We start from the raw sequence: 22,274 nt of genomic DNA, 5'->3' as shown, positions 1-22,274 counted from the left end.
AAATGGTAATAATAATGAAATATGAATATTATCCTGCAAAAAACGTTGGTTCCACATAACGAGTACTTTTACTTTTAATAGACCTACTTCAGGTATATTTTACTGACAGTACTTTTACTTTTGTAAAACTTTAGATGCAGGTGCTGTGTATGTATATTTCCATATTTTTACATTTAATTTTTTTTAATCTATATCTGCTCTGAATTATAATGACACTTGCAGTAGGAGGTCTCTTTGATGTTTGTGAGCTTTTTTATTTAAATATATCTCTTACAGGCGATTCCCACTGCACAGCCCCGTGGACCTATTTCTGTCTCCCATCCCCTCTCTTTGTGAACTAAACGTGACTAAACTAACATGTCAGACGGGTGGCCCTCCGTGCCTTGTTATTAAAGATGATTTTGACCATTAGCCTTGCAAACCTATGACGGCAGTGCACACCCAAGAAGACCCACATGTCAAGTGAGGAGAGGCTGGAGGAGAAGTGGTGGCGAAAATAAGCGGCTGTATTTCTGTACTCGGCCACACCCCATAGAGGAGGATAACATAATTACACCAGTACAGGAGCGTGTAGACCACTTGAAGGGCAACAGAGGGGCCCACTGCTACTAAATTTGACCGGAGTGGTAGAGAGGTGGCTGGGAGGAGCAGGGAGGCTGCTGATGGACCCCTTCCTGAACTCCCTGTTACAGAGGGAGCAAATAGAGAAGTGTGAAGGACTGGGAAGTGAAGCCAAACATCACACTGCTTAAACCAAAACTAAACTAAACATTCGACTGAAAGCTGCAGGGTCCAGTAGATCCTACAGGCCGGGCCCTTCAGCAAAGAATGGAACATCTATATCTCTATCTTACTGACAATTATAGCCTAAGAAGATTATTGATGGCTCACTCTCTAATTATAATGGAAACAGATGTTTCTCTGCAGCTAATCTCAGGTGGGAGATTGGAGTTTCTTGCGGGATCCTTGATGTGAAACAGTTGTGGAGAGGCACGAGTTAAGGGGCTTGTGTGGTTGGCTGTGAGGTGCCTGGAAGCTCTCACTCTGAACAAACAACCTGGACTTACATAAACAAATCATTTAAGGGAACATAGTGACAGGGCATGGACACCCAAAACACCTAAATCCTTTATAGCTTGTCCTTGTTTCATGTAGCCGTGTTTGCATATTAACAAATTATCTGACTTTGAAGTCTGTGAGTACACTTGGTTTCTCTTCCCTCTCATAAAATGCCAAAAAAGTTCCCCTTGTCTCAGAGTGTTCTTGTTTTATTCAATTTTATTGACAACTCGTCACGTCACTAGAAAAAACTGGTTCCTGATTGGCTGGCAGGTGTTAAATCGCAAACACTCTCCACGAGCTCTCATCTGGAAAATGGACATCTGACTAGAAGCTAAGCTAACTAAAAAATAGATAACTGTTTAGTCCCTGTCTGACTACATCTCCTTCCTTTTCTTTCTTGGTAAGCAGAATACTGAGGTGTAAAAGTACAATGCTAGTTGTCTTGTTTTAATGTTAATGACCTTCATGGAAGAAAGTTCGCCTCTAACTTGTTTGTTAGCTAACGTTAGCTTCTGTTTGCTAATACCTGTTAAATATATGAGCCCTCCGTTAGTGTTCATTAAGTCCTAACGTGCCTAAAATGAAGGCATCTTGGTACAATATCTGTTTATCCACAGCCAGGCTCAGACTATTGGCTTGCGGCGTGGAGCCACTCCCCTCACAAACCTCCCCCTGTGAGGAGGTGATGCAGCAGTCCTTCAGTGGGTGAAGGGGGCAGTCTGCCAAGTAGCCTGGTCCGCTAGCTGAGGCGTCTCTGGAGAGGACGGCAGCGAAGGGGAACGGCTCGGAGCTCAGGCGGGACAGAAGGCGACGGGCTGGGGGTACCCTGGTGTGCATGAGGACCGATAAACACGGGGGGTACACAGGAGACTCGACATGCACCGAATAACGGGGAAAGCGGGAGAGGACAGTTTAATTGAGATGAGCCCAACCGACTCTTTAAGCGGTGAGTAACGTTAGCTAACAGCCGGAGCCAGCCGGTCGGTCTGCCCTCGAGCTCCATAGCTTCACGTTTAAAATGTTGCTATGAAGTTACTGTGTTGACCTTCATTAGTGTGGAGATACCGTCCCACTGGGAAATCAATGCAGTCTGAAGTGAGGTCGTTATTCCCCAGTCTGTACGACCTGAAGTTTTCGAGAGGTACTAAACAAACATTACACTTAAACTACAAACGCCCCTAAACGTTATTATGAAAGAATATTGTGTTGGTGGTTACACCAACTGACACTGTCTAACATTTCTAAATTGACAGCACATGTTGTATAAAATGAAATTCACTAGTATATGTTCCTTCCACAACTAAATTAAAAGTGTTTACTGTACCAGGAACAACAACCTGTATATCCATACACAGGACGTATAAAGATGAATTTAAATAGAGCTCCAAGGATTCATCCATAAGTTGTCAACCATTAAATTGATAGCCATCTGTGACTTGAATAATTTTTCAAGAAGTCAAAATTCTCTGATTACAGCCTCTTACGTGTGAATATGTTGTGGTTTCTTCACTCCTCTATGATGGTAAATGGAATATCTTTGGGTTGTGGACAAAACAGAACATTTGAGGATGTCATCTTAGGCTTTGGCAAACACTGATTGACATTTTTCACCATTTTCTGGCATTTTATAGACCAACCTACTAACTAGTGAATCACGAAAAGAATCATCAGGCTAATGGACAATAAATAAATAGTCGTTTGTTGCAGCCCTAAACGTAAGTAACGTTTGCTCAACTATTTTAAAATGCAGACTGCACATTTCCCCTTTAACACCACAACCAGCTCATGGTCTGGCTTTTTTTCAATGAAAACAGCAGTGACTCAAAACCAGTCAGCCTCTGACAGCTGGCCGGCTTGCTGGAAACACCCTGTCACTTGCAGACAGCCACGTTATCCACCAGCACAGACCTCAAATCCCTCTCTGCTTTTGGCTAAATTTGAATTTTAAATTCTTGGGACTGTGTTTTTCGCCATTTATGGTGTTGTGGAATGGAGTATGCTCCTCCTCAGCAATCATTACCTGTCTGAATCAGTGTAAAAGTGTTGTGTTTCATCTGCAACATAGAGAGAATCATATTATAGCAGTCTCTCTGCAACTGAAATATGACTGATCACTACAGGTTCATGAACTTTACTGTTACCTTGGTGTTGTGTGTTTATGATGTGTTGAGATAACAGTGGAAGCAGCGTTTCCCACACCTCACACTCACAGCTCCACAACATGAAATCACAGTAATACCCCAAGTCTTGATTATTTTAATGTAGAGGTACATAGATTCTACAACGGGCACTGGATGCAACCTCCAAGAACCATCAGAACTGAACAGCTATATTTTGTTCCTACTGTGTGACAGAGGGTCAGCAAAAGTGAATTTTCAGGCTGTAAATATACACTCAGAAACTCTCACTGTTAATGTTACATATCCCCGGACTGCTAGTATTTCCAGATGATACATTCAGAGTTCAAATGAATGAAAAAAACATATCATTTGAGAGTCTTTAAATGTAATTTCAAGGTAAATGCGACTGCAGTCACACAACTCAAAACATGTGGGAAGCTGAAGGTCTCACAGTTTACTTACAATCCATTGTGCACTATATTTAAATGTAAATCCAAACCACTTTGAACATAATGTAGGTAGATTTCCAAAGTACCCGTGGTTGTGGTTTGACCATGCAGAGTTAGACTAACATGGATTGTTGCATCAGTGCTTGGCATTACTGTAAATATGGATTACATTTATCTAGCATTGTCTTGTGAGCTGGTCTGTTAAAGCAGGTGAATGTGTAACACAAAGACAAAACCAGCCACTGTGTTTATATGCAAAATTAAGCAGTTTGAGGCTGCTGAATTTACGTTACCACCCCTGCAAGGTGGCAGTGGTAACACTGAAATACTATTGGTGCAGAGTACAGCTTTACAAAAACTTAGTAGTAACAGCTTGGAGGTCATATCACTGTTATTTCAGTAAACTGCCACATTTGTTGTCTCTGTTATAGGATTCAGTAAGATTTGCCTTATTATTATCAGTATAGAGTTGTAAAATAACTTTGTGTAAATAATACACAAAAGGTTTGCTCTCTTGAGTCTGTTTGCTTGCTGCAGTAATAAAAACGCAAGACAGAAGCAGCCTTGTGGCATTTCCACTGTGATCAGCTGCTCTCTCTTGAACAAAGCCTTAACTGTGGAGGCTTCTTAGCTAGGTGGGAAAAGTCTCTTGGCATAGCTGAGTGGGTAATACGGAGTGCTGTAATACTGCGTCCAACTGTGCAAAAATATGCTCAGCTGTTTGGGAGGAATCTCATATGTTGCGAAAGAAATATAATTTGGAAGCAAACCAAATCAAAGTCAGTATCGTAGCTGTTTTTTTTAAGGAAGATGGAGATTGCCTTTAATGGTGTTGTTAAAACACGATGAAACTCTTGCATAAAAGGGTGGCTTTGTGTTTTAGCTTCAAGCCCAAATCTGTGATAAATTGTATTGCACAGTACTGATTGTCAAGCAGTTTTCTTCATGGGGTCATTGCTGGTAGATAACAGTTCCCTCTAAACTTCCACATCCTGCCATAAGGCAAGATACTGGAAACAATGTGCATGCTGTCTGTGCGCATGATAACAGTAAGCTTGATTTTCATGTTCTAGATAAACAGTGATTCAGTCCACAAAATAAAAAGCCAAGGTCTGCATCACAGGCTGTACTGTACTCTGTTCCAGTTCAGGAGAGGAGCTTTTATGATAAATGTCATTCATTTTAGTTTTGAACCACTAACATATACTTTGTTGATTTGGTGCGTAATAACATAGAGACAGAGACGGTTTACACATTACAAGGTTTGAATGCCTGTTTCAGGTCTGTGTAAGCACTTTTTCTGTGTCGGGTTCAGACTAAATATAACCTCAGAGAGACCATCAATTAGGACATTTCTATTTTAAAACACAGACACTGAGACTGAAACCTTCTTTTACTTACTTTTTGTCAATGGTGGTGCCAGCAGTACATGATGTTTGTTTTTGCTTTACCATCTGACCTGCCATTTGTTCATGTGAATCTTTTTTTCTGATAATGTTCTCTGGAAGGCTTTAATTGCATCTGACAGGCAATGTAGGGCAGGTGAACTTTATCATGGTTAAAGCCATCTTTCATCACACAGGCAGCTTTCGCTTTCAAACACATTCAGGGGGGTTACCAGTCATGTCAGTTTCATTTCCTGAAGTCGCTCATGTAGAAGTAGAATCGCAGCACAGCAGCATGGTTGTCTGTATACAGTGATCCTGTTCAGTCATGCTGTCTGGCCTGTGGGAGCACTGCCACAAAATGCTGCACAAATATAGACCACAACATTGGTTGTAAGGCAGCACTCCTCTCAGGCAGTTATTCATGTGCCTGAAACTTAACTTTACAGCCACCAGCCTGCCTGTCTGAGATTCACTATGCTACTTGTTGTTATTCTTCTTCAGTGGTTAGAGAATGCCTCCATATGTAGCTTTGGTAATTCTATTGTTAATCTAGTGTTGCTTTTCTCTTGCAGATGATATAAATGGCTACCACCAACATGCCTCGTCCAGCGCAGGATCCCTTCAGCAGGGACAGTTTGCGGTAAACACCAAACTCAGCACATGCTCACATTCACTCAGCACCTTCATACAGACTTACTTAAAAAGCAACTTCTTTTGCCTTGAGTGTAGGTATAGTTTATTCTCATACAAGTTCAGTTTAGTAATTTCATAACATCCCATGTCATTACATAACTTTACAAGTGCCTCAGAATAGTTTGCAAAAATGGGTCTGTCCTATGTATGTTAGTATTTTGCTTTCCAAGGCAGACGTATGAAAGATTTCTCTTTTAAATCCTGCATCCTAACCTCTGTAAACACAGTAGCAGGTTGTTCATTGTGTACAAGTGAAATGCTTTATTTAGATCTCCTTCCTTCTCTCTCTCCACTTAACAATTGTTTTCTTCTTGTAAGTCCACTAATCAACAGCCCAATCAACAGGGTTTAGCTCGTGTATCTTAATAGAGCCCACAACTAATGGTCTCATGTTTGAGATTTCAGTCATTTTTCCAATCCAATCATAAGGATTTACAACCTGCAAATGACATGAGCGAGTCAGAGCTAACCTTTATGCTCCTGTCTATTCTCCCCCTCTCCCACTGTACTTAAAGTCTCCTTTAATGCCTGATGTGTGTGTAGAGACCTGTGAGTCTCTCAACACCAGCCTGGCCTCCCTGGCCCCCTCTGATCACAGCGACAGCCCACATTTTGAGGCTCAGACCTTGGAGCAAATCAATTCTTTGACTGGGGTAAGACACCAGCCGAGGATGCAGATGGATGCTGCTGTGTCAGTGTCTGCGTGTTTGTGTTATCTCACATTATCACCAAACTTAAACCTTCGGAAGACCTGAGTGTTATCTGTAATGTCTGTAATGATGTGTCAACTTAATGCAAGTGTGGAGTGTCTGACACTTTTGATCCATTGGATCAGCCCTGTAAGGTTGCTGCTGTAGTTTTAGCTGTTTGCTGTTGAATTTGTTGTGTTGTCAGGCTTCCCCTCACTCTCCACTCGGTTCCTCCACAGCTGTCGAGAAAGCGGGCGCTATTCCTGAAGTTTCGTTCCAGGGTATGGCATGGTAAAACAGGCTTGTGATGTGATGCAACTTCATGCATACAGTATGTCTGTCTGCTGCCAGCCTTTATTTGCTTCTTGAGGAAAGTCTGTACAGGGTTGAGTTTTTCCACTGGGATTAGATATTCAGAGGATGAAGCTTGGACATCAGAGCTGAAATCAATACACATTTCTTGGTAGAGAGCTGATAGTGTCTTCTGGAAGGCATGTTTTTTACTGCAGAGAGTTATGGAAACTCGCTGGCATGAGCTATGTGTTGATGCATCATGAGAGTTCATTAAAAATGGAAAAGGCCTTTTCACTTGCTTTGTTCTCACCTGTGATAATCGTCTGCTTCACTGAAGAGAACACAACAGCCTGGTGGTGTTACAGCATAATTAGAAAGTGCACACTTGCATACACGCACATTCAACCGCCTGGTACCCCATTAACACCTGCTTGTAAAATGTGATCTGTATCTGGACACGTTATCTGGATAAGGAAAAATGCATGTAAATGTAAGGTGTAAATGTGTCGTTTGGAATGTGATCAAATCTGACTGACTTCATCTGGAGGTAGTCTGACTCACTCTGGGCTCAGATTTTAGATTGGTGTGAATGCACTCGTAAACTGCTGGCATCCGTAGGCTACACAACATACAGATATTTGTTTTTAGCTGGCATATGATATAGGGTGTTGTTCAAATTTAGAAAGGCAGCATGCGACAAGGAAATTGAAAGCAATATGGATTGGAAATGAATGATGTACAATTCGAAATAAGTGTGTGTGCGACGGTGTGCACTGCCCTTGTCTGTGCACCTGATCTGCTGGAAGCAAGGCTTTTATTTATCTCAGCACTGAGTAGTCTATGTGGTGGTGTTTCAGCACACTGGGACAAAGTGACGCAATGTTTTTTACACAAAGGAAGGAATAACTGAATATAGTACATTTGCTATATTTATAAGAGGGGACGAATGCGAATTTGCCATAGACAGCATTTCACAAAGTTTATAAAGTTTCCCTTAACACAGCTCACAAAACTTGGTAATTTTTTTAAGAGAGTCTGGCCCTGATTTTCCACCACCTCAGATTACTAACATGCAGGTTTTGCTCTTGAGAACAGAGTTTCAACCTCATTGAGGATGATGAGAATGCATTGACAATACCAGGTGTAAACACAAAGGCAAGACTGGATCTTTTATTATCTGCATAACCTATCCAGATACAGATCCCATTTAAATCCAGATATAAATGGAGTGTCGCTTTTTTTAAGTGGACATATCTATGTGTGTATGTGCGTGTGTGTACTTTTAAGTGTATACTGTCTATACTGTAATCATGACCCTGCCCTGAGCTTATGACAGGACTGAACTTTGCTGTGGCTAACCATATAGGCTTCTTCTTTTGAATCCTCTAAAATGTGGTCTTCCCTAAAGAGCATGTAACTCATTTTAATGAAAAGTGGAATCATTGCCCTTTTTTAACAGAACCTAATCTTTCGGGGAAAAAAACACCATGAAGTAAGATTTTCTAGTAACCTGGCTCCCTCCAGCTAAAGGCTACGATTTAGCAGAGTGGAAGATAACATCAAGGAGTTTTAGAGGGAAGGCAGCTGCTCATCCATAAATTGCCTCTGTAAAGAAGAATGGAAACAAAAGCTGAGTATATGGCCCCGAGAAGTTTCAGCTGCATGCAACTTTTCTGCGCTGCTGTCAATGTGACCTTTAAGCGAGGCTTCCTGAACCAGATACAAAAATTTGGAAATTGTAGTGTTCAATTTTCCTTTTTTAGCTCTGAAGAAAAACATTATCTTCTCTGTGCCAAGAACATGCTTGACAATTTCAATGATTTATTGCAATGAAATAAAGCTATAATCCAGAGATATAAAAGCAATCATTTACTAAATTTAACAAACAAAACAGAGTTATGTTCTTTGCTTTCTTTGAAAAAGATGCTTCAGTTTTATATTGTTAAAAAAAATATAGCCAAAAAAACAAACAAACAAGAGAATTGCAATCTTGCCATTACATTTTATGGTCCTAATATCAGAGTGCATTAGAGACTTTGAAGTGTAGACAGTGAAGTGAGACAGAATAGTCAGGAAGGATTCCTCATCATGGTTATATATTTAAAATCAAAGAGGTGACCAGCTTTTAAGAAGTTATGTCCCAAACTCTTTCATCCCCCAAAAAGAAGTGCTTTGAAAATAATATTTTAAAGAAACCCCTCCCTGAAACTAGTAGCCTATTTATCTTACACCATGTTCTACATTTACCCTCCCTAATTAAGATGAAAGATGTACATATGTCTCAACACCCAGTAGTTAGGGGGTTGACTGGCAGATGTATAGAAGTCTGTGGCCTCTGCCAGCTTTACTGAGCAAAGCAGGTCCCAGCAGATGCCCTGATTCCATACGGCTGATCTATAATTACGCCAAATTAAAGAGTTTCTGCAGCGACGTCCCAGTTAAAGAAGGCCCCCACCCTGCCGTGATCAGTATCCAATCCAGTCTGTGAGGCAATGGAGACCAGTGGTTAGAATGTATGCATAATTTGGAATAAGAAAACCGTAAAAAGGTTGAACACGTAGACACAAATTATTCTGTTAGTTCGTCCAGTAACAACCAGGGTGGTAGATCCAGCTGAAGAGCGAAAACAGCTGTTTCACTTACAGGATATTTGTAGATTTGTGCAACATGTCTGTGGTAGCTTACAAGCATTTTTCATTAATAGTGTCCTGTTTGCGCTTTGTGCGCTGTTTGGTGAGGTCTTCAGATTGTGTAGGAGATGAATTTCAAAATAGACCAGAGAGATTAAGCACCAGTTAGTTCACCATTACCAGCCCCATCAGAGCAGATTTCTTCATGTTGTCATTTGGCTTTTAAACTGAGGTTTTACCAATGATCTGAAATTTTAGACTTGTGTGAGGGACTGTTGCTTTTGCTCTCCTGATGGTCAGTACTGTGATGTCACCTCCCCTTTTCTGATGCTGCACTCTTATTACATTAGCCAGCTAGCTAGCTGGCAGCAGCAGGATAGCATCCCCCTTGCTGATGTCAGCTGTAGGAGTCTCCTCTATTTCTCTCCTTGTATCTATCCCTCCTCCTGTCTCTCTCCCTCTCCCTTTTCTGGATTTCTGAGCAAGTGAGGGCTTGTCCTGGGAGGTGAATGGTCTGGATGGAGCTCCTCTGGCCGGGGGATCAGAGTGAAGTGAGAGTGAGAGAAGCAGTGCTTTCAGGGCTGGACTGTGCTCCCTGGAGAAAGGCAATTTTGCAAACGGCCTTTCTGCTGATGCATCATAACCATAAAGGGATTGGGCCATGGAGGTAAAGTGCTCTTCCTTTCCTCCCAACCCCCATAGCCAATCGCCAAGCCAAACTCTGTCAGAGCTGCAGTACAGTAGCCGTAGATGTGGCTGAGTGTGATGTTGTAGTTTTTGTGATGCTAAATGTATGAGTTCTTTGAACGGTCTGCAGTCCTCTGAAGGTAGCTTCTTTAGCGATGACAGTGGTTCACAGCCCGTGGTTATTTTTAGCTTTCTGAACAGCTGAAGCAGCACCGACAGCAAGCAGTCATGCTTTCTGTCCTCCCTTTAAGCATTCCTGTGTAGTTAATGTCTCTTTAGCCCTGTAGCTGCTGAAGAGGCAGCCACTGAACAGCTAGCATTTGCTGATACACATGCTTGGAATTTCTGTAGCCACCAGTACAGGTGTTTTCAGATACTATGTATTCTAGGATTTACATAACCTCAGAGGCAAATAAAGCATAATAATGTGAGTGTGAAGCCTGATATGGCTGCTGGATGTCCCAGTTGTGTAGAGAATGGTATGTATGGATTTGTGGTCGTCCTCACTCATCCTTTACTGTTGTGTTTACTGAGTTGACATATGACCTGTAATCGAAGCATTCACAGGATTCAGGATTAGACTCTGTGATACAACAAAGATTTCTTTAAAAGCTTACCCTCCTCTTGCTCAATAAATCCTATAAAGGGGACACAAGCAAAATCCTAGTCATGGTGCATGCCCTCCATTTAGCATGCAGGTTGTGTATGGAGTGAAAATATGATAATCAGTATTTTTGTTGTTTCAGACAAACAGTTGAGTGTGCTGTGGTGTGGACGCCTTGTTCTTTGGGTTTGCTGTTAGCCACTGACACAAGCTGTAGTTTGACTGTCTGGACTGCTGCGCTGAATGCATCCAAAGACTTGTTGAGCTGATACTGTCCCTGTACGTGTGTGTGTTTAAACACTGTGACCTCTGTTCTATCTCATTATAGATTGACAAACAACAACTCAGTAAAGACTCCGTGTTCTTCCGTGATGGCGTGCGCAGGATTGATTTCGTCCTGTCCTACGTTGAGGATAAAGATGGCGAGAGAAAACAGGTAAGAAACAACTTCTTGGTACTGTGTATGCACAATACATTTAACTCAGCGGAATGACAACGAATATTATTCATTGTGGCCAAACAAATAAATTCTTGAAATCCCTAAATATCACACTAAAGAACAGCAGATGTTATGTCCTCTTTTTGATTAAAAAGCAAGAATTCTTTTGGACAGGATATCCTCAGAGTTCACGGTGTGTGTCAGCAGCATACCCTAAATACCACAACACTGATTAAGTTAGATAAACTGTTATTTTCAGCTTGTATCAGTAATCCTCTCAAGGAATTTTCAGAGAAGGTCACTTCTGGAAAAAGACTAAGGACCTTATTTTCTTCAGTAAACGAACAGTTTGAAAGTGTTTCCATGCTGTTTTTGTGGCTTGTCTCTTTTATCAGCTGTTTGGTGCTGAAAGACTGATAGAGTTTGATACTGAGCTGTTAGCCTTCACATCTGGGTGTTACCACTCCTTGGTGGCTATGAGGCAGTTTACCCACAGCCTCGGCAGTGAATCAGCACTCAGACCTCTGGCCTGGTCAGGAACTTGCTCAGTTTTTCCACTGTACATGGAAGGACAGACAGGAGACCAATTCCTGTGTGTTATCCTCATGTGTTGTAAAATGTGACAGTAAATTACTGCTCTAACAAGGACAAGCGTTTTTTTTTCTGTCTGCCTATTTCTGAAAACATAATTCCAAGTGTCATATGGTAATGTTATGTCATACTACTGCACTACCACAAGCAACTTTCACTACTTGTTTGCACTCAGTGATTGCTGCTACTGAAAGTACTAAGCTAACTGACACTGCCTGGTCCACACTGTTCACTTTGGTTTCACATGTTTATTTGTGTTTTGCATTTCATCTCACATTGACTTGATAAGATCTGGTCAGTTGTTGAAGCTGTTGAACTATTTATTTCAGTTTTTTTATGTTAGCTTGATGTACGTTTTGCAGTATTCAATCCTTATTGCAGTTGTATATGATACAATGTGATAAACTTTGTTCATCGTATTAGTACATGTCTGTATATTTCACAAGCTTAACTACATGCTACTCACTGTTTTCATGTATAAAGTTTATTTAGGCTGTTTTTTTTCAAGTTTTGTGTATAATGTTTTCACACAGTTTGCATGTACTTAATGTTGTAGTACAATAGATTGTTGTACGATGTTAAATAAATTCACATCAAACTAATAAATATATGTATTTGTGCTTTGTTTTCTTCTAAAGGAGCGGAGGAAGGTGTATGAGGCCAATCTGGAGAAAGTCGGGCTGGAGTTGGAGACAGAGGATAAATCGGTAAGACTGTACAGTTATTGCTTTGATCAGGATTCATGGGAAGGAAATGCTGCCATTTATTTTCATACCGTATAGTAGGGCTGCACCTAACAATCTTTTTGTTATCCATCAACCTAACGATTGTTTTTTCCATTAGCTGATTAATCTAACAGCTAATTTATTTATTACTCTAAAGAATTTTTTTACTTGTCTGATATGTTGAGGAGGAGCAGTCATATGCACAGCACATAAGTGCAAGACTATCAGAAAATAACATAAATGAATAATCACAACACTGTCATTATTAAACTTTTGTGGCATGGAGTAAGTGTGCACGCAGTACCTACTTTCATATAGAAAAATTTATTTACCCAAACTAAATATCAAAATGTGTCTCATTAACATTTTTATATTTTAGTCTTATTTTCTTAAAAACAAGTAATGCCTTTGTACCCAACTTAAAACTTAAAATGGTTATGACGTGAATTTATTCATCACTGGAGTTACATGCTGTGAGGATAATCACTGGCAAATGGGCGAGGAAAATAATTGAAGCAAATTACAGACTGTGAGAACAGTCTATAATAATACAACAAAGTTAGATGAATCATGATGTAATGTTACGTTACAAGAACAGCAGCAGTGCAAAATCTTCTTTTAACATGGGAGGGGTGAAGGAACATTTAGAAAATCAATTCTAAGTGACTACTATTAACAGAAACAGTTCTGTTCTGTACAACTGCAGCCATCTCTGCGTCACACACGTTACGCACATGGATAATTTCCATATTTGATAATGTCAATGAGTCGCCTCAGCTCTACTATATAGTCAACAAAATATGAATTTTGCATAAAACCTGTAAAACGCACTCCTTTTATTACTGAATTGTGTGTTTCAGTTTGTAAATCAGTAGCCCTAAACTCATTATACTGTGACACCTGTCTCACTGTCGTCAGGAGTCAGAGGATGGAAAGACTTCCTTTGTGAAGGTCCACGCTCCATGGGAAGTGCTGGCCACCTACGCAGATGTGCTTAAGATCAAGGTCCCATTCAAGGCCAACGACATCCCAGACAACAGCGAGATGCCCATGAACTGGCTGTCCACCCCTTTTCGCCTACCGGAGCACATCATGCACCCTGAGCCAGATTATTTCACAGCTCCCTTCAACAAGAGCAAGTCTGACTTCTTCCTCATCGACAACAAAGACACCTTCTTCCCCCCTTCTACTCGCAACAGGATAGTAAGGATGCTGTGACCATGCCTGTTTTGTCTTGTTTGTGACTTTTGTGAAAACAGAAGCAACTTCCATAATTCTGTTTTTATCCATACACCAATCAAAACTAGCAAACACTGAGTCCGTCTATTTCTCTCTCTGCCCAGGTCTACTACATCCTGTCCCGCTGCTCGTACATTAGGGATGTTTGTGCCGATAAAGACAAGAAGGGAATCAAGAGGTTACTCAACAACGGCACCTACACTGCTGCCTTCCCGCTGCATGATGTGAGCCTCGTTTGCACTCATCGCTTTCCAACAGTAGCATCCTGTTGAAGGCGATGTTGGATGTTCTATGGCAAAGATGTATAATGTTTAAATTTACACAGTGCAATGAATGTGGTAGTGAACTGTGTCTTCTGTGCGCGTGCAGTCTAGGTACTGGATTAGATCGAGGGACCCGAACTGCGAAAGTGAGCGATACAACCTCTACAAATACTGGGCCAGATTCTTGTGTTTCTTCAAGGAGCAGCCCCTCAATCTTATAAAGTACGGCTTGAAAACAAAGTAATGATATTTGATGTGTATACGCATTTATCTGGTGGCAGAATTTAATCCAACAATGTTGTTTTTCCCTTCAACAGGAAGTATTATGGGGAGAAGATCGGTATTTATTTTGCGTGGCTGGGTTTCTACACTGAGATGTTGCTGTTTGCTGCAATAGTTGGGACAATTTGTTTCATCTATGGATTTCTCACTTACGATGACAACGAGTGGAGGTGATTTTTACCAAGAATACTAGCTTCTGTTGGTCTTTCACATGTCATTGTTTTAAAAGGGGTTAGTTTTATTACTGTGTTTGAGAAAACTCTCATTTCCCTCCAGTAAAGAAATCTGCAGTGAGGAAATCGGAGGCAAGATTGTCATGTGTCCGCTGTGTGACAAGAAGTGTGGCTACTGGAAACTCAACACAACGTGCAACTCCTCATGGGTGAGACATCCTGTCTTTTTGGGACTGAGTTGTTTTTGTTTATCGTGATTCATGTTCTATCCATAATATGTGACATTTAAAGCGTGGTTGTAGCTAAATGTCAAGTTTTTCATTATCGTTCTGTTTTTCAAATGTTCTTCTTTCAGCAATCACACCTGTTTGACAATGTGGGAACGGTGTTTTTTGCCATATTTATGGGGATCTGGGGTGAGTAAAAACGTCTTTGCTCTGCATTTTTTATTTTCTAACCCAGTGCACCACCTAGTGGGAGCTGATGAACTATTATTAGTTATGAAAATCACAGTTAGACACTCTCTTTATTTGAACGACCTACCCACCCAAATGACAAAAAGAACTCCCACGTTTTCACACTTACTTTGCATCCACTTGGGTGCTGAGATGTAACACTTCTGCCACCACACCAGTATAATAGAGGTGATTGAGGGTCAAAGCAAACTGAAAATGACATTTTGGGTTTGTATGCTCTGTAGTGACACTGTTTCTGGAGTTATGGAAGAGGCGGCAGGCTCGTCTCGAGTACGAGTGGGATCTTGTCGACTTTGAGGAGGAGCAACAGCAGCTGCAGCTTCGGCCGGAGTATGAGACCAAGTGCACCAACCGCAAGCTGAACCGCATCACTCAGGTGTTTGTGTGCTCATGATATACTAACATACTACATGATTCTATTGTAATGTACAGCTCTGGGTCTGTGTTTCTTCCACAGGGCTTTACCAGACAGATAAACTGTGTGGTAGGATTTGGACAGATTACAGATTCCAGCGTCTGTGGTATTAATTGGATGCAGGTTCTTCACACTGAGTTGGTTGCAGTCATTCATTAGGGCCAGTTTGTGGACTGAAATGTGGTTTGAATGGAGACTCTTTGATTAAGAAGAATATTACCGAGTAAAACAGACCCTGTGTGTTTTCGGGGAATTACTAGATAGTGATAGTGACAGACACGGAATGGTGAAATGAACAGAAACAGGGTGCTGTAATTTGCCTTGACCATATCCCACCCATCCTTAGGAAATGGAGTGGGTTCTTGACATAACTGCCACAAGTCTAATGGGGAAATTGCTTCTGTGCTGGGCCACCGTGGTACTCTGGGTAAGGGTAGCACTTAACGTGGAATGCCAAATTGGTGAGGAAGAGGTTTTGGTGTGGTGTAGTTTGTGTGGATAACAGACACTTCTGGAAAGACTGAGAGGCATGAGTTTCTTACTGTAACACATTACTGTTTCTCTGGTGGATCAGTATCTTGAAAGAGGCTTTTGCAAAAGCATGGTTTCTCCAAGAGACCGCTAGATGAAAGAATTGGACTTGGACTGAACCGCCTACACAAAAATAGCTGTGATGGGCGACCTCTCTCTGCCTCGCATCTGAGGCCAGTGGTAATTAAAGGAACCTGGCCTTTTAGAGCTGTCTTTTCAGGATTTAACAACGGGTCACTGACTCCCTTGTCCCTGCTTTGCTTGCTTATGATTTAGGAAATGGAGCCATACTTACCCATAACAAGCAAGTGTGCACGCACATGTCTGTCTGGAGCCACCGTCCTATTCTGGGTGAGCATTGTGTCTTTGGTATAGTTGATCAATCTAAATTTCTTTCATCTTCTACCTGTTCCCCCACCCTGTGTCTCTTGTCTTTCCCGTCATACTGTTCATCATCACCACTAATATCATGTGACGAGGGCCAGTATGTATAAAACTTCGTAAAAATGCAGCTCTCTTAAACCTGGAGTGCAAGACTGTCACATATGCATAAAGTCCATTCAATCAAGCCCTTGCCAATCCTATCACCACCAGGTAAATCTCTCTCTATTTCACAGCATACCAGGCTTTTTAAAGCTGGCGTCTGTGGTGACAATCCCGCACTGGTGTACTGGACGTTTTGCATTTTACATCAACTACTAATGATTGATTTGCCAGAGCAGAAGGGGGGAGCGACGGGGATTAGGTAACAGTAACTGGGTGTATAGCATAGCCTATGGCATCGTAAGCATGTCCACAGTGTGTGTGTAATTACTGTCACTGCCAGAAGGGGGAGACAGAAGTTCCACACTGCAGGTTTAAGTACTTAACGAGCTGAGACCAAGTCAGAACACTTAGCTGTGTGTAGGCGTGTCACTTAGTCTGAATCCTATGAATTATAATTGAAACCCATTGAAGACCAGAGTTTTACAGCTTTATACAAACGGCCCAGATTTTATTTCCATTGTGTACTCTGTAAAAACCTTTAACACATGAAAGAGTTAACAGGAAGATTATGGTAGATTTATTTTCATGAGGCATGTGTGCACACTTCAAGCATGACGGTTACTTCTAACACCTCTGTTGGCAATAATTCAGCTTGCTTCACTCATACGTCTGGATGTGTTTTGGTGTTTGCACTTGTGTCACGGGCGTTGTGTTGTACTTTTGTTTGTGACTTGCTGTAGTTGTCTTTCATGTTGTCACTGTTGTCTCTGTCCTGAAGATCTCATTGATCATTGCCTGCATCATTGGGGTGATAGCGTACCGCCTGGCGGTATACGCAGCCTTCGCCAGCATCATGAAGGACAGTCCCACCACCCACCTGCAGGTGGTTGGCCCCTTCATCACGCCACAGCTGGCCACCTCTGTCACCGCCTCCTGCATCAACTTTGTCATCATCATGATCCTCAACCTCATGTATGAGAGAGTGGCTGTTTGGATCACTGATATGGGTGAGGATCAGGGCGAGAGAACGAATCCCAGATAATTCAAGTTCATGTGTCTTTATTTGTCCTTTATGTATTTGATCCTGGACATTGTCTTCTTCTTTTTTGGTTTATGGCTTTAAAATCTGTTTTTAATGATCTTTTACTTTTTGGCAGAAATTCCCAAGACTCACCTGGAGTATGAGAACAAGCTGACAGTGAAGATGTTCCTCTTCCAGTTTGTCAACTACTATTCCTCCTGCTTCTACGTGGCTTTCTTTAAGGGCAAGTTTGTCGGCTATCCTGGAGATTACGCTTATATGTTTGGCAAGTGGAGCAAACTGAGGAATGAAGAGGTAACAGTTAAAACTAAATTACCTCTGTGTGAGATTAACACTGTTAATTCAATTTGGGCCTGAGTTCTTGTTTGTTTCCTTCACATTCCTCCTGTCTGCATTCAGTGTGACCCTGGTGGCTGTTTGATTGAGTTGACCACCCAGCTGGTGATAGTGATGACTGGTAAACAGGTGTGGGGCAACATCCAGGAGGCTCTGGTCCCGTGAGTACTCTAACTGAACCGTCCATCCAAAGCACAGTTCATGTGCAAACAGAAAATATATGGAGGGCTTAAATTCACACAGTGACTGGATTGTTACCTCAGAGCTCTCTGTTGCCCCCTTGTGGCCTTAGGTGGCTGATGAACTGGTGGGGCAGTAGGAAGGCACGAAGCCACCCAGAGAGCCTGTACAGCCGCTGGGAGCAGGACCATGACCTGCAGAGCTTTGGACAACTGGGCCTCTTCTACGAGTACCTGGAAATGGGTAAACATTCAGCACAAACTCAATGCATTACACCCAGAGAAAGACTCAGAGTCAAGCTAGGCCGCAGTCACGACCCTTTTAGTGAAGTCTGGTTTTAGCCAAGATATGGCCTAGACAAATATTAGTTATTACTTTTCTTGTAGAATACTGCAGAATTTACACAAATACAGAATTTAAAGTGTTTGTGATGCTGGGAGAAAACAGCCTAACGTCCTGATTTCAAAACCAGACAGACAGACAGATGCTGTGTCCCCTGAGATTCTACAGATGGTGCTGTTTCCATCCCACTGTCTGTCTCTGACCTCTCTCTCTCTCTCTCCGTGTCCCAGTGATCCAGTTTGGTTTCATCACGCTGTTCGTCGCCTCCTTCCCCTTGGCACCCCTGTTGGCCCTCATCAACAACATCATCGAGGTTAGAGTGGACTCCTGGAAGCTCACCACTCAGTACAGACGCCCTGTGGCAGCAAAGGCCCACAGCATCGGAGCCTGGCTGGAAATCCTCAACGGGATGGCCGTCCTCTCAGTTGTCACAAATGTGAGTTCTGGACTACATTTGTGTGCTTTGAACCCACTCATTATGTACCCAGCTTTACTTCTAGTTTTCCTTCCACCGCTTCTTTCCCTGCTTTCCAGGCATTCATTGTGGCCTTCACCTCTGATATGATCCCTCGGCTTGTGTACATGTACGCCTACCAGCCAGAGGGTGAGATGAATATGAAAGGCTACATAAACAACAGCCTGTCTGTGTTTAATATCTCTGAGATCCCACTGCCCAACAGGCCCGAGGACGGAGAGAACCCTTTCTGGTTCAACAGCTCCATCACTACCTGCAGGTGAGTGCGATTGTGAGACTGTGAATGAGACACAGAGTGATTTCTTTGTTAATTAATGTGATGGGAGAAGTACTTCTTCACGTACAGTAAAAGTCATGTAAAAATTGATTCTGCAAAATCTTTGTTATATTACATTAGTGGGTTAATATTTTATTTATATAACCCATTATATAGCAAATCACAGTTTGCCTCAGGGGGCAAACAGCACACTCTGACCTTAGGCCCTGGACTCAGATAAGGAGAGACTCCCACCAAAAAAACATTTAATAGGGGAAATGCAGCAGAGGAGGGATCCTTCTCCTAGGATGGACAGACACCAACAATAAACTGATACATATATGTGTTCAAATGTAAGCATCATTTTAATGTAGCTAGTTAAGTGAAGCTAATTTGAACTATTTTACTACTTTGGGTTGGGTAGTTCAATGACCCTGCACCCTCCATGGTCCACCCCAGGACCGTTTCCTTTGCACAGTGGACTCAAGAATGGCATTAAACAATCTTGAATAGAAGTCTATATAAAAATCTACAGAAATTTTAATCTCTGACATGTTCCTTCTTTGTAGGTATCGTGATTACCGCTACCCTCCTGGCCATGAGAAGCAGTACTCCCACACCATGCAGTTCTGGCATATTCTGGCTGCCAAGTTGGCTTTCATCATTATCATGGAGGTAAAACAAGTCCACAATGTATTCACCAGCAACACCAACACTTTTTGGGCAATAGTCAATTGTTGCATTAATAGTAACCCCCCGTTCTCCCACACACACACATTTTTTGGATCAACCCATGCAGAGTTCGTCCTGCAGCTCTTAGTTTTGAGCTAAAACTAATTGGTCGTGCCTTCTTCCTCCACAGCATGTCGTGTTCCTGGTCAAGTTCTTCGTCGCCTGGATGATTCCCGACGTTCCCTCTGACGTGAGGGCTCGGATAAAGAGAGAGCGCTACCTGGTGCAGGAGTATCTCCATAACTATGAAGTGGAGAAGCTGAAGATCCAGCTCAGCCACAACAGCTCCAATGAGTGTACCTGCACGCCCATGATCTACCCGTCTTTACCCAAACACGAGGTGCTGTCAGAGTGCCTCTAGCCCAGAGAGCTGCTGGTCAATCAGCCGGACATGACGGGAGGACGTGATGATGTATGGCCTTGCTTGTCTATTGTGATACTGATCATCACTTTGCTGTAGTGCCTGTCTTATTTGTACAGTGCACGCGCGCGCACACACACACACACACACACACACACACACACACACACACACAGCTTTTATTTAAACACTAGAGGTTTCCTCAATTCACAGCCATCCCTCTTCTACTAACCTGCTGATCGTGGAAGTGCACACAGGTGAAAGACCAAGTCTCCATGCATGCCGAATCTTCAGGCACATGATTCTAAACTCTGTCTCATATTTATGGATTTTCACTCTCTGTGTTGCAACTGTAGCGCTGAGGATAATCAAAATGTTGCTGTAAGGAAAGAGTGAGGAAGTACACTGTGTTGAAGACAGGCAACTTACTCTTGTTTTAATACAAGACTATTTATTGAAGTGCCACTAGTAACCAAAGACTGAATGCCTTAATATATCAAACTTATTATTGGTTCTATCTGCAAGTGTAATATCAACTGATATTATTGGGAACTGAGAGCTTGTTCGTATGTACGGCTGTATGAAGGGTTCCAGTGTTATATACTGTAAGTTAATGTTCAACAAAATTGTTTTTGCTGTTGTTGTGTTGTTTTGTTTTTACCGTTACTGAAACAAATGTGAGCATTGTTTATGTGACAGCATTACCAAATTATTTCCCTCGCTCCACTGGAAGCGGACCAGTTCATAGACTGGTCCCATTCTGTTTCAGTCTCGTAATAGCACAACAGTTTCTCCAGGCCAAAATCTGACATGTGAAGTAGCTTTTTATGAAGACAGATCTGTGCTGCTGTTACTACTGTGAGTAAGGGCGGATTGCGTCCTGCAATGGCCAGTTTTTAAGCAGCAGCAGCTGGTGCATGTTGACTGTTGACAGCGACTCCTGTTCCTGGGAGATGGGAGGTGAAAAGCCCAGAGAGAGTGAAGAGAAACCCTCTTTAATGTGCCTCTGTTTACCAACATGGCGAAGCTAATGAAAGCCTGCCCCTGCCTACTGAACAATGTTTGCTCCATTACACAAAGCACATCAGCCATCGCCTGCTTCTCGTGCTTCTAGTTTCCTCAGCTGTGTCTGTGTAGAGAAGGAAAGATACACATTCTTTTTTTTTTTATTTTGCACAAAGCACTTAATGAAACACGACAACCAAAACGTAAACATGTCATTCTCATTGTTGTGATGACACTAAGTATTCACAATCAGTGTTTTGAACAGGAGCTGTGCCGTAGGTAAGAAGGAGCGCCCTGATATGAATTTGATGTTTATACTGAGCTTAACAGGAGAAAGATGTAGCTTTTTGTTTTTAATTATATGAAGGACATTTCATGTTTATTAGGCTGCCTACTTGCAAATATATGAGAAGTATCTGTTGTTGAAGCATTTGGATTTTAGGTAGAATAGCTGGTTGGCTGTGCTGCAAACTCAGGCAACTAAATCTGTGTTTGTTCCAGATGCATGTAGATGTGACCACTTGAGCGGGAGCAATGTTGGATGTTCCAGGTTCCCTTTACTCAGCTAAACTTATGCCTGTCAATGCCTTAATACGTCTAAAACTTTGTTTTTCTAGTATATTTCCTTGTCCTTCAAACTCACTTTCCTGTTATGTCATCTTTTGTTAATGCCTTAGTTTTAATATTTTATTTTATACGGTCACCATGCTTGGAAAAACAGTGAATCTGTTTACTGTGTGCTTAAAGTTACAATTTAATTTGTTCATTCATTTGTTTCTGTAATGTTTTTGTAATTGTCCTGTATCCAAGTGTGCATTGTAAACAAAGCGAAATATCCAGAATAAAGTACCAGTTCAACTTGAGTCACTGTGGGACGTGTTTGGATCAGACCTGAATACTGTGGACCATCAGCGTCTTTTCTGCAGTGTTCACACAGCAGATGACCTGAGAGAACACTGATTATTATTCAGTGTTTGCTCTCACTGGTGGGTGTGTTTCACACCTAAATTTGTTGGCATGGTTGTTTCACTTGGCACATGGAGAAGCCACTGTGACAAAGACACTCAGGTTCAGGCAGAGTGGAAAGGTTCACTGTGATTTTAAACATTTTATCTAGTAGGTTAACTTATAAAAGGAAAAACACAGATTTGCCACAGAGTTTTGTAATTATGACAATGATTTATGAACGTAGTTTTCTATAAGGTCAATTTATATCTTTAATGTTGTATTGAAGCCCAAGGGATACTTTGCAGATCAACATTGTAAACTCGTGCACGTGATCATTCAGCCTCCAGAGGAGGCATTTTGC

At 41.8% G+C, this 22,274-nt stretch overlaps 1 protein-coding gene across 2 annotated transcripts; it reads left to right on the top strand.

Annotated features, from left to right (window-relative positions):
• Positions 1–1,800: 1,800 nt before the first annotated feature.
• ano5a (anoctamin 5a) lies at positions 1,801–21,827 on the top strand. Of its 2 annotated transcripts, none has more exons than XM_076732536.1 (20): positions 1,801–2,008; positions 5,592–5,659; positions 10,945–11,052; positions 12,285–12,353; positions 13,290–13,574; positions 13,715–13,834; positions 13,980–14,095; positions 14,191–14,325; positions 14,432–14,537; positions 14,684–14,744; positions 15,029–15,180; positions 16,027–16,101; positions 17,015–17,243; positions 17,394–17,572; positions 17,678–17,775; positions 17,907–18,037; positions 18,367–18,572; positions 18,671–18,870; positions 19,437–19,542; positions 19,730–21,827. In XM_076732536.1, exons 1-20 carry the CDS (start codon positions 1,939–1,941, stop codon positions 19,958–19,960), a joined length of 2,745 nt encoding a protein of 914 aa, XP_076588651.1. In that variant the 5' UTR covers positions 1,801–1,938; the 3' UTR covers positions 19,961–21,827. The 2 variants fall into 2 exon arrangements, with proteins under 2 accessions (XP_076588651.1, XP_076588650.1); XM_076732535.1 differs by lacking the exon at positions 16,027–16,101 and adding an exon at positions 15,566–15,646.
• The last annotated feature ends 447 nt before the right edge of the window (positions 21,828–22,274 follow it).

The sequence above is a fragment of the Chaetodon auriga genome, chromosome 6 (genome assembly GCF_051107435.1).
Source record: "Chaetodon auriga isolate fChaAug3 chromosome 6, fChaAug3.hap1, whole genome shotgun sequence".
Classification (NCBI taxonomy): domain Eukaryota; kingdom Metazoa; phylum Chordata; class Actinopteri; order Chaetodontiformes; family Chaetodontidae; genus Chaetodon; species Chaetodon auriga.
The sequence above is the reverse complement of the archived record's forward strand: the minus strand, read 5'-3'. Positions and strand labels throughout refer to the sequence as shown.